The following is a 12,966-nucleotide window of genomic DNA, read 5'->3' as shown; positions in this document are numbered from 1 at the left end:
AAAAACTGTTATCCCCACGCTAATTTGCTCTTCGCTGAATCCTAGAGCACAGGGGTTCTCAAACTTCAGCATGTATCAGTCACCTAGAAGGTAGAGGGCGCATGCGGTACCTCTAGAGTTTAATAGGTCTGGGGTGGGGCCTGAAAATGTGCTTTCCTAAGAAGTTCCTAGGTGATTCTGCTGCTTCTAGTCTGAGCACCACATGTGGAGAAGCACGGCTATTAACATATAATCTCTACCTTACAGTTTCAGTTTATTTGTATTTTGCCTAGAATTAGTCCAGAATCATTTTCTGCATGTCAGTCTGTCTTCCCAGTCAGATCTCAATTACTTTGGGGCAAAGACTGTGTGTTTTATATTTTCCTTTATATTAGTTAGCATATCATTGGACACCTAGTAGATGAAACACTATGTATAGAGAAGAACGTCAGAGAATTTGGTTTCTTCAAGCACACAGGGATCAACGGTGGTTCATTTTAGGATTCCCACATTTTGAAAAAGAGCATCTATTTTTTTTCTAATCATTCCACATTGGCAGAGAAAAATCTTACTTTGCTTCAGCAATATCCCAATCTCATGAAAGAAAAACTCCAGTCTTAATTTAGGAAAAACAGAGTTCATTCCTTCATCCTTCCAAACAAGGTACAGTACAACTGAACAACAATGCACATTGCTGAAAAACACAAATGCATTTTGTATTGCTCACTACTCTTTAAATATGTATAATTCAGGTATTAAGGAAAAGAACTGCTAATCATCACATTAACGCATTACAGAAATCAAAATTAACTTACCACACAAATAAATTAAAACATTAAATATTAACCTTTTCAGTGCAACATATACAGAAGTCAGAGTAACAAGTTCTAAATAAAAAAAAAGCATCAGGTTTGTTATAATAAAGATAATAAAAGGACGAATGCTTGAGTTATCACACTAGAAAGGGGTCGCTTTTCAGTACTGTGTGTGTGTGTACCACGTGATCATTCAGAAAGCCTGGTAAAACCAGTGGCTACAGAGAACAGGTCTTAGGTTAAGCATTAAGAACAAACATAGGTGTCCGTCTGTTTCTGTGATGTGCCCCTTGGTCTGGGCCTTTGAACCAATCCCCTTCCTCTCTGAGCAGGTTGGGAGAAATCAAAGCCCAGATCTTACAAAGGGGTCAGGGTCCCCTGAGCAGTGTCGGAGGCTGGTTGACCCACTTCTGCCAAAATTGCTTGAAAAAGCAACCAGCAGCCCATGTGCATTGAGACAACCTAACCGGGTCCTGTAAGACCTGGTTGAACACACCAGACACTTTTCTCCATCTGCAGAGAACAGTCTCCCAAGAAGCTCTAGAACCACACCTTCCCCTCACTCACCAGTGTGGGAGTGTCAATCCTACTTCTTTCTTCTTTCTTAGTAAAACAGACCCTGGGGACATTCTGCCCACCTCCCCTGCTGGAACACAATGCAAACTCATATCTTGCTTTTTTCCACATGTGTCCAGCTGTGTTTTACAGATCAGGATTGGCTGCTATATATCTTTACATTTAGAAGAAAATGTTTCCTGCCAGTATGCTTAAAGAAGTCATGGCCTATAGAGCAGTGGGAGAATCCAGGCTCCATAAAAGATGGGGAAGCACCTCCTGCCCACCCACTCCCCTTTTAAAAAATAGTCTTTCCAGGTATGTCTCCTGAGACAGACATTGGGAAACAACTGTGATCCCCCCTCCCAGGTATGTGGCAGCTTGTCAGGTCTTGGGAATGATTCCCTAATCATCATGAACATTTGGCTTTCTTAGAAGCAAGTAAACCTAGGGAATCTGCAGAGATGGATTAGAGACACATTTTTAACCTGAAAAGGGTGCATTTTTACAACTAATGAAAGAAGTACCAATGCCATGAAATGGCATAGGAATCCAAAGCTTGTGGGCCATCTGATTTCTAGAAGAGAAACTACCCAAGAAGCAAGGCAGTCATATCCTGGGGCCATGGACAAAGTTCCCACCAGGCCTGCCTTGACCCCAGCCTCTGTTTCCAACTCTTTTCAGACCTGCTGCTTGCAAGAGGACTGACGTGAGGCACGCTTCTAGGGAAGCACACATTCAAGCCTGTTCAGTGCATGGTTGTGCAGGCACGAGGAAGGGGGCCCTGGCAGCTGTGGCTTGCTGGGTCTGAGGACCAGAGTATTTAGACTCTAAATCTGAAGTCCCCGTAGGGAACCAAGAGGTTTCCCTCTGTTCCATCCACACCCCCCTCACACCTGGGCAAAGGTCCTTGGGTACCTGAAGACTGGACACTGATCCTTCATCCACTAGATGAAGAAAGCCCCACAACATTTTTACATCAGTTCACACCTGTTTAAGGCAGTCAGACCTCAAAGAGTCTCCAAAAGACTGAGGAAAGATTGTCCGAAAGTAAAACATGACCTCAAGTTAAAAACAAGCGATACTACTCCACTTTCATTAGCCTTTCTTAAGATGGAATCTCAGACTTTCAGAAGAGTCTGATGGGAAAAGTGAGCGCAAACTGGGAACTATAAACCAGTGTCGATTGATTGGATTGTTCTCTGAGTGAGATGCTACAGTCAGCCTCAGCCCACATTATCTGTAGGACCGGCCCAAGAAATGCAAATTGAAACCTATTTTCTTTTATAATGAAAACCTGGGAGCTGTGTCAATTCCATGGTTAGGGAGCCAGCTGGTGAACAGAACCCATTTCTGCTCTTAGTGCTTCGGGTACAGCATGATTCAACAAAAGTGCTGAAGTTAAGACGTGGGTCATATAATCGTCTCATAAGAAAGGAAGAGAAAATTCATTGAAACAGAGATTGGAGAAGAAAAATTATGGGAGGACAAAAATCACCTGATAGAAATTTCAAGCCAACCTGACATATTTTAAAGGTCACTTTCACGATACAAGGAGCTCTATGCACTGAAGGGTTAATAGGTAGAAATCTTTCATTTTCCCAAATATTAGTGAAAAAAGAGTTCCATCAAGTAAGGAGTTTATATAGTTCGTTGTCATTCTGTTTCCAAATTTTAATGAAAATTCCTAGGGATGAGCTCCCTGCTGTTTGGTTGGATGAAACTAGTGTTTCCCACAGGCAAGCCAGTGGGTCAGAATGTACCCTGAGCCCAGGAGAACAATTCCTCCCTTCTCTGAGGGGAAAGTGAGACCCATATGGTGGAAGTGGCTTGTTAGAGTTTTTGTTAAGAAAACCAGCAGCCTGAATGAAAAATAAAGAAAAAAAATCACTGGAATATTTCTCCTCACGCTTGAAAATAAATAGGAAAGTTCAATTTCTCTTTCAAAAAACAACAAATCAACCAAGTGACAAAATGGAAAATAAATGACCAGTCCCCCTTTCATGGATGTGGCCCCAAGTGCCCGTGGCTCGGCTAATGCTCTTTCTAAAGAGACACTCGGAGGGCTCACTAGCAAGTGAATGTTTAACCATGGAGCAGTGTAGTCAGCAACGTGCTTAACCCGTGTACATGCACACGCAGGCACTCGCTTCCTTTTTCTCCTGGCAGAAGTGACCATTTATGCTGCTGGATTGGTTAACTTTTCCACCGGAATGTATCTGGGGGCATTGACCTGCTTCGTGTCTTAAATGGAACAACCTCTGAAACCCAATCCTTGCTCCCATCAGCAACTCATCCTCTGCTTCCTTCTCTGTACCTCCTGGGTTGCTTTTCCTGAGCTTTACCTGTCCCAAAGAGGCCAGACCTTTGTAATCAGAATAACTTTGCTGCCAGCAATACATCTATCATTAATGTAGAAGTCTGAAAGAGTTTTATGCTTTTTACATAACCTTAAGCAATTAAAAATAAAACCATCATCCATCTAATAAATAAATTATGTCCAAAGGCAGTGATGATTGGGAGGTCCTTAATTTCATTTGTCTATGGAAGATGACAGGCTGGTTGAAGGTCTCGTGGAAAGAGGAAAGACACAGCTCCTCTGAAACTTGGCGTCTTCACATAACAATAAGCAGTTACCCTTTCTCCACCTTCTTCCCCAATAAGTGGATGAGAAAAAACTGTAACAACTATAGGAATCTCCGGTGTTGGGAAAGATGCATAATGTTGTGGAGAAATAGGCCCATTAAAAAGAAACACAGCCGGGCATCCATGAATGGCAGAAGACAACTACATACACCTGCACTCAGACACCGACTAATGCACACACCTTATCTAGGTAAACAGGAAGTCCACCCTTTGCAGTTCTTTTTTGACCAGCTTTTAAATTGTGTCCACCGATTTCTTTTCTAGGTCACACCGAATAACCCCAAGCAGACAGAGTTCTTGACAGAGTTTTGAAGGAAGGCCCACAAAAGATAAAAACGCTGCACAGGTGATTGCAGGCAGAGCAGGAAGGTCTGCCGGCATGTCCTGGGCACTCGCTGGGCCATCCTGAAGAAGTCCTTTCTTCATCAGGGCTGCCACAGTCCGCCTGGCCGAACTCCTCCTCTGGACTCTTCAGACTACTGGAAGGAAGGAAAAACAGTTTAAGCAGTGTGGGTTAGATGCCAGCCGTGCTGGCAAAACAGGCTTGGAGATGCATCAGCCAATGTCACTAGGTTCTCTCAGGCAATCAGGCCCTAGTCCAAATTCTGTTGGTTCAACTTCAGGGGCAGCAGCTTCTGAAACTGTGCTTTCAGCGCCAAAGGAAAGGCTAACTAACCAAAGTAAAATGAGTTGTGGTGGAAAAGATTGGGGGGTGCACTCTGTTGTGTGGGCCTCAATTCAACTGGCGGTGATTCAACCCAGCCTGTGGCCAGTTCCCCCATAAGGTACAGTTTAGTGTGCAGCTTGTGAGCTGGTCTAGGGCTCTGGTGGCAGAATGGCTCCCCCAGTGGCCATACAATAATGGACCCATTTGTTTCTCAATGGGTGGGGCCCTGAGGGCATTCTGTGAGTATGCTATGGTGAGGCAGCGTGGACCCTGTTCTCAGCAGTTCCTGAGTCCAGTCATCCTGGACATCTTTTTACCCTGGCCCCTCCCATGATCCCTCTGCAGCCGGGAAAGTATGGGTCATCTCAGGGGGAAGGGCTTCAGCCTCAGTGGCCATCTCTGGGAGGCCAGACCCATCCCCAGGCTCAAACTGAAGTCCTCCCAAATATGGGTGGAGAAGTAACATTAAGAGGAAACTTACTCTACCTGTAGGATTCTGATGAAGTGCAGACAAATGGTACAAAAACCTAGTATACATTTTCTTAAAAGGCTTAACCAATTTTTTTATTGGTGCTACAAGACAAAATAAAAATATTTTCCTTTGTTAGTTCAATGCATGGCCCCCAGAGGTAGTAGAATAGAGATGTGAGTGGGGCTTTCAAAGACCTTGGTTCTCATCCTAGCTCCCTCATAGACTCATGGTAGGTTCCACACAGGCAGACTCAGGTTACCCACATCACCCACAAACTCTCTTCCTCCTTAAGGCTGTTATGAGGATTAATGGATCAGCATCATAAATAACTGACCATGCGCAATTACTATGGTTCTTGAAATGCATAACAAATGGAGCTCCTGGACCTTCAGTTCTTTTCAGGTCAGATACAATGAGGTTTAAGGAATACATCAGGGTTCTAACTTCCCAGATGCTTTTCTCCCCACCCTCTCCATGCAACCTTGAGCTTCTGGAATGCTAACTCCTTACTAGAGAAGGACACTTCGGGGTGGATCAGCCTGTGGTGAGTGTCTCCTGACCCCCTACTTCTTGCAAAAGAACTTTTATGATGGGGTCTGTTGGTCAAAACAGCATTCCAGAAAAACTGCTGTTGATGTGACACTTTTCAAAGCTTGTCTGGATAAAGGAGCATTTTGCGTCCATGAGCCCCGAGCTGCTGATGCTCAGATGAGGGCCCCTGAGTTGTGGGTTGGGCCCCACATCTAGATGGTCCAACCTTCTCTGTGGATTGAAAAATGTTCATGAAAAAATGGTAAACCTAATGGAGGTCACAGGATTTAAGAGTTTAAAGAGTCCTTAGAGACTTTCTATGGGCCAAATCCCTCATTTCACTGATAGGAAAAAGGAGGTGATTTCTCAAGGGAAAGGAAAGGAATATCTGTTGCATGTCTATGGTTGGTGATACACTATACTAGGTATTTTATGTCAGTACTTACTCAATTTGCACAACACCTTTTTAATAAGAAAACTGAGGCTCAGAGAGGTTAAGTAACTTGTTGAAAGTCACAGTCATGAGGAAAGATAAAAGAGCTTCCTTTTGAGTAAAACACACCTTAAAATAAACTAAATCTAACTTGGTAGAATAAATATCCTCTTCCTTTTCTCCCTTCTTCCTGCTTTATCCTCCTAGAACTGCCCTGACCTGGAGAAGGTGGTCATTTTTTCCACCCAATAGTGTCTCCCAAGGGAAAAAGGCTTTACCTGTTTCTGAGTGGCAGCAAGCAGTCCTTCCTTTCAGGAGGGCACTGGGCTTCTCATGCCGGCAGATGAGGGCCCGGCACCACTCACAGTGTTTTCGGACCTGGCAGCAGCTGCAAAGATACAGAGAACATCGTGTAGGCAGGAGCCTGGCAAGAGCACCCAGTTGGTGCAGCGTCTGCCTGAGGGGCCTGCTGGGTAGTTCTGGGCTCTTAACCAGTATTCCTGTGGGGGCCTCCAGAGGTACAGACACAGCAGGGGACTGAGGGCCTTTAGGGCAGATGCTGGCCAACAACAAAAGTACCTGTTGGCCACCCCAAAGTGCCAGCTCCATTTGTGCAGCTCTGCTCAGGGCAACCTGGCTCCAGCTTTCCCAGCTGTCAGAGGGGCCTGGCCACGCACCCACCTGGCTGCTTGCTCCATCAAACAGCAGTTGGGTAAGTCCAGAACTGTAATAATAGCCTCAGAACCGCTGTCAGGACTGGGACAAAGCAGCCACTTCAGGCTGGCAAGACTATGAGGGCTTGGGGGGGTGTTCTCCAGGTATTGTCAGCAGCAAAGCAGGGAACGTAGAGGGGCTGAACTGACCCATGGAAAGAATGAGAGAATGAGTCATGGATTTCAGTGGCTTTAAATTCTTCTCTGAGGACCAACATTCTCTAGTTGTTGCAAACACAACGTCCCGGTGAAGCTATGTTACCCAGAATCCTGAAGCATTGGGATGAACACTCCTGCCTCCCTCTGTGGGCAGGAAAGAACAGTTTGCAGAGTGAGCATGAAAAAAGAACCAGAGAACTCAAAAGAAGGTCAGAGAAGAAAGCACTGAGTAAGCCACTCATTACCAAGAGACACTGATGGCTGTTTCCCTGGGGTTGCCATGGAAGACTTCATTTCCACTCTTTCTAACCTTGATGTATATATAATCTATGTATCCACTGACATGAGCCCGAGAACAGATAAGGAAACAAGCCTGTTGCTGTACTTCCTTCCCTCTTGGTGCCTGGGGGCAATTCACGATCCCCATCCCAGCTCTAGAAAGGTTATCAGGCCCCTAAATCTTTGGGCAGCAAAGCTGAGAAGGAGGCTTACAACATTTCTGCCCAACCTGCTTCTGGCATGGCAAGGGTCCCTCCTGAGTTGCACAGTCCAGGCTGAGACTAGCTCATCCCATGCTGGAGGGATCTAGAGGCCTCGATTCCAGATCGCTCAGTGACAGCTGTCTGTAATCGGCTAGCCAGGTGGGCGGCCCCAGTCATGTCCCAGCCTGGAGCATTCCAAGGGCAGTGGGATCAAGGCCTCTGGATCTCGGGCATAAGTGAACTGGTCCTAACCAACTTTGCATCTCAATGGGGCCCTTTGCCCAGGTAACTTGCAGCCTGGTGGGGACGAGGGCTTAGTCTCTGGCTCAGATTCTGAACTTGGTATCTGGCAAAGATGGACTGGGAAAGGACAGAGGAGAGGTGGGACTGGCTGCGTTCCTGGCAATGAGAGAGGTACCCTGGTTTGTTCTTCTCTCCAGAGAATCGGGTGAAATTAGCTTTAAAGTCCCTCTGGGGAGGCCCATGTGGGCACCCACTTTCATTCCTAAGGCTCTAAGATGTTATGGTCATAGAAACAGGACTATGGAAGTGATGGGTGAGCACAGATAGCTAGCCAGCCATGAGAACGGAGGCCAGCGGCCCATTAAGTTGCTACTGCTCCCGCTGGGAGTGGCAGAACCTGAGCTCTGCTCTGGCCTGAACCAGAGCTGCCTTTCCACTACCTGCCACCATGTTTTCCCAAGACACGTGGGAGTGGAACAGATACTGCTTGGAGAGGAAGGAAAGGCCGGCCCAGTTCAGACGTCCTCTCTCCCCACTCAATGCGGGCGGTTCTAGGAGAAGGACATGAGCAGGTCGTCATACTGTCAACAAGCTGGAGCTCGAAGGGGCACTCCATTCATTGCCAGAATCAGGAGTGTGTGCTTTGGAAGCCCCAATAAAAACAAACCAATAAACAGGACAGAGACTCGTATCTGTCCAAAATCCCAGGCAACCTCGGGATGGGGCTAAAGTCTGGCTTCCTACCTTAACACACAGCTGTTTAGCCCTTGCCAGAATGACCCATCCATCCACTTACTGTTTCCACCATGAATTAATCTACTCTAAGCTACCAGCAGTCTTTAGCTGTTCTGTGAATTCCTTGTATATCCAATTAGACATAAATTCTCTGAGGGCTTAGACGTCTCTTGATATCTCCAGGGAATAAATCTGGCCATAGATGGAATAAATCTGGAATAGATGCTGGGAATGCATCTCTGTGGTTTCCCCCTTTGCTGAGCAGTCCAGTTAGAAGATATAGGGCAGCAAATGGGGCTAAGAAACATCCGAAAATGGTCTCTACTGGTCTGGGCCCAGGAAGGCTTCCTGGAAGATGCAAGGTATAAACTGAGTTTTGGGAGAGGAGGAAGGCAGAGAAGTGCAGAAAAGAGGAAGGGCTGTCATTAGCCTGACATAATAGCAACAGTGGCATTCGACATGGCTTTAAGATCTGCGAAATGCTTCTACAGGGAGGAAGTGCTTCTGCTCCTGCCCCCAAGGAGGCTGGGAGCTGTTTCCAGCTCACTCTGGAGCACCTGTACGTCCCCATCAAGCAATAGTGAAGGGTCCAAACCAAGAATGGAGAGGAATAGAGCACCTTTGCTCTACACTGGCTTCCCACAGTGCACAGACCCCCTGCTGGGACCCTCCCAGCATGTGTGCCCTTTCACAGCTTGGCTGTCACCAAAGTTCCTTTGGGCTTAGCTGATACCCATCGGACATAACAGCAATAAACAGTTCTGAGGTTGCCCTGTTATCTGGGCAAGCTGCAGATGTCCCTGGGCAGGCAGGCGGACAAGAGACATGACTTAGGGGCAGCAAGTACTCACTGTATCAGCACACACGTGATGATAAGGCCAGCCACAGCCACGACGGAGACCACCACTAAGGCGGTGATGGCCTGCTTCTTCTGGGTGGAGGCCACCACAGCCAGGAGGTCCGCGTGTTCACAGCGCGCTCCCACATACCCGGAATGGCAGCTGGGAAAGACAGGGACATCAGCACACTCTCCAGGCAAATCGCCTTGTTCCCCCAACTCCCCAAGGAAGAGCTGGAGGGACCCACAGCCCTAGGAAAAGCCCAAAGGGGCTGCTCCAGGTGTAAGTAAAATCACTCCCATGTCCCTGGACAGGCACCTCTTGCTTGGAGAATGAGGGGTAACTAATCAGCTTTATCATGTGAGGATGAAGGGTGCTGCTTAAGCACTTTGTTGCTATTGTTACCATGCCAGCTCTTGGGGGAATGAAGAAGGCAGCAAATGTGTTTATGACATGGAGTTCACTTTGGCAGTTCATAAAAATCCACGTTATTTTGAAACCAAATGTGTGTATTCAGAATTTCTGATGATGCACTTAAGAAAACACACCAGGGAAACATAGGCTGTGGTTTGTTTTTTTTATCTTCATTAAGTTTAATTAGTTCTGCAAGCATTTACCTGGTGGCCCAGCACCTGGGGCACATAATGAAGTTGGGGGCCATCACCACTAGTAACGGGAAGACATGAGAAGCCACTGATCTCATATCCAACAACACCTGGCCTCTCTCCACGAGAGGATTGAGGGCATGAAAGAGGTCATTTTCATGAGCCGCGTGTAGCCTTTGAAGGGCAATAACCAATACAAGCTGCTATATTGTTACTGATGTTGCTGCTATTCAGAGGCTCTTTGGCATCTATCATTTCAGTAACAGCCTTCTACGTGCCAAATGCTGATGCTGCTTCTTCCATCTCACTCTCCCCTGTGCTACCCACTCCCATATCCCACCCCGATGCTGGGGCAGCCATAAGTGGTTCTCACAGGATGATTCCTTAGGACGTGTTCTAGCCAGAAGGAAGTGATGGCCATTTTCTGATGCAGGTAGTTTTTTCTCCTCCAAACCTATGATTCTTATCAATAGAAGATACTTGGCTTCTACACTGGTTCCTTTGTCTGGGGTGATTTTCAAATTGTGACAAAAATGTTTAATCACCACTGCTTTCTTAGGTGGGGAACTTCCGTTCCCACAGGGACTTCCTCAAGGGGCAGCCTTGGGGCATCAAACATCACATAGTAGATTTAAAGTTTTGTTTTGTTCCCCCCAGACATGGCAATCATAGCTAAACTTTTTTTTTTTTTTAAGAGTCTACCTTTTGATGAAGTAGCCAATCTGTCACCTTCTCTTTTAGATTAAAAGGCCTTTGAGGAACAAGGAAAAATGAAAGGGGATGAAGGGTCCTGGTGTGCCTGCTATTGTACCAGCACTAGTCCCAGGGGCATTACATTTGTGACTCCCTGAAACCTGTGCTCCTGGACTGCCAGACCCCAGATCCCAGAAATGTACTTGGAGCCGCAGGAGAAATACAGCAGGTCCTTGAAAACTGAATACTATCGTTTGTTATAACGGTGTTTAGTTATAATCTAGTTTTGTTATAACATGGTTTCATTATTATGTTTCGATGTATTGTTGATAGCATTCCATAGGAATGTAACTCTTATTTATACCAGTTAGCCTATGGTAAAATTGGTTTCGTTATACATCGATATGTCCCAGAACCTATCGATGACATTAAGTGATGACTTACTGTACGTATATTTTCCTGGAGTGTAGGATTTGTTCAATGTTAACAAAAATTTAGTCATTTTAATGTTAAAGGAACAGGTACTACATGGGTTGAAGATTTATGGAAAAACAGTAGATGATGCAAAAATTTCTGCTTAAGGCTATAACCTTAAGGAACAAGGGATACCAGAGTATACAAGCTTGTCTTTAACACTGCTTAATGGGAAAATCTTTCACTGGTGCTCTTTATCCCAAAGCCCAATTATTATGTACCTTATATAAAGATATTTCTTTAGTTTGAATTCAGGCACTTGCTTTTCTGTTGAGGACTATTTTACATTTAGCATACATTTTCTCAATCCTTGCACAGAAAAGTCAAGTCATTTGACCGTGCCTACCCTGCTAGGGAAGAGAAAAGACAGTCATACCCAGGTCTGCTGACCCCAGAGTCTGGGTTCTCTCTCACTCACCAGGCAGCTTCCCCCCCATATTAAACAGTGGTTGGGATGAGAATGCCACAGACCACTTGATCAAATCCAACTTTTGCTTTAGCCTCCAATCTTGATGGGGTAAAAGAGATTTGAGATTTTAGGTTCCACAAGGGTGCAAAGGGTTTGCAGTGTTTGGTAAGTAAGGAAGCTGAGGAGGGTCACCTAGGATGGAAAATGCCACATAGGGTTCTCTATAGACCCGAGGAGAAGAGAGCAGGTCTCAGATGGAGGGGAAACAAAGCGGAAGCAAGAAGACTTTTTTGAAAAAGGAGCTGGACCACAGAATTTTGAAGAAGAATGCTGGCTCTCACAGACTTGGGCTGGGAGGGAGAAGACTGAGGGGCTAGGGGATGGGGGCAGATTTTGTTTTTGTTTGTTTTAATAACAAAATTATGTGAAGACAAAAGTCACCCTGTAGGTTGTGGAGAAAACAAAAGCACTAGCTCCTTCTGACTAGGGGAAGCTGACATCGCATGGGACTAGAGGCTGAGAGGTGATAAGCAGCAGGCAAATGTGAGGCATAAATCTAAGCGGTCAGTGTCTGAAGAGAACCCTGCAAAGGGTCCCTTCTTTGGCTCATCCTCGAGTTTTCATCCCCACACCCAGATGGCTCCCACCTGAGTTTTGGGCTTCCTCTATTTGGTATCTGAAGACCCCTCTCTGCAGGGCCCTAATGTCCCCTCCACTTTATCACCCATCACCGGAGTTCCAGCTAACCCAAGCTGTCCCATCATCCCTACCAGCCCAGTATGAACCTCATTCCCAGCACGTAGGCACTCAGGACACACCTGCCTAATGAATACTTTCCATTTGCCCATCTCAGCTCCTTCTCTGCGTGGAATATTATTCCTCACTCTCCTCCTCAGACTCCATCTCAAAGACCACATTCTCCAAAAAGATGTAATTTACAGACCCAATCATTCACCCAGTCACCCATTTACCCATTTTTCCATAGCTCTTTCCATGGATCTCCCTAACCTTTCCACCTCCTCTGACTGCCCTCAGGACTATGCACACCTTTCTGAATGCCCTTCCACCAGCCTCACTGTAGGCCAGCCTCTGTGTTCCCGTGGGCAAGACCGAGCTCTACAAAAGCGGGTGAACAACTAAGCACAATGGGCTGGGGAGCCTGGGGTTTGGGGTGGATTGTTAGATTTCTAACCAGGAATCGTAGCCAAGCCAGTGGGATTTCTCAGTAGACAGTGTTAGTACCGCTTTCTTCGAGAGAAGGGCAGTGGCGATGAGGATTTGCATAACTATTTGTGAAAGGTCCAGGTTATACAAGGATAAGCACCCCTGAGGTGATTTCATGTGGCTTGAAATGTTCCTACTTTAATCTGCAGGCCCAGGGAGAGACTGATTCTAACACCTCCCCAACCACTGGGTTCTGAAAACCCTATGAATTAACAAATCAATGCTGGGACTCTAAGAAATCCCATTTAAATAAAAGAGTGGCAGCCAGGCACTAATTACAGCACATAACCAT

General features: G+C 46.1%; 1 protein-coding gene across 2 annotated transcripts in view; it reads right to left on the bottom strand.

Moving 5' to 3' along the window:
* Positions 1-604: 604 nt before the first annotated feature.
* The window catches only part of TGFA (transforming growth factor alpha), a 90,724-nt gene continuing 78,362 nt past the window's right edge, over positions 605-12,966 (bottom strand). The window contains exons 4-6 of one of the 2 annotated variants that reach the window (XM_081068765.1): positions 9,282-9,431; positions 6,377-6,486; positions 605-4,474 (exon numbers count right to left, since the gene is read on the bottom strand). In XM_081068765.1, the coding sequence (XP_080924891.1) occupies positions 4,467-4,474; positions 6,377-6,486; positions 9,282-9,431 (268 nt within the window). In that variant the 3' untranslated portion in view covers positions 605-4,466. The remainder of the gene's footprint in view (positions 4,475-6,376; positions 6,487-9,281; positions 9,432-12,966) is intronic. The other variant, XM_081068766.1, reaches the window with a different exon arrangement.

The sequence above is a fragment of the Rhinolophus hipposideros genome (genome assembly GCF_964194185.1).
Source record: "Rhinolophus hipposideros genome assembly, chromosome: 12".
NCBI classification, from domain to species: Eukaryota; Metazoa; Chordata; class Mammalia; order Chiroptera; family Rhinolophidae; genus Rhinolophus; species Rhinolophus hipposideros.
This window is presented reverse-complemented; position numbering and strand designations above follow the sequence as displayed.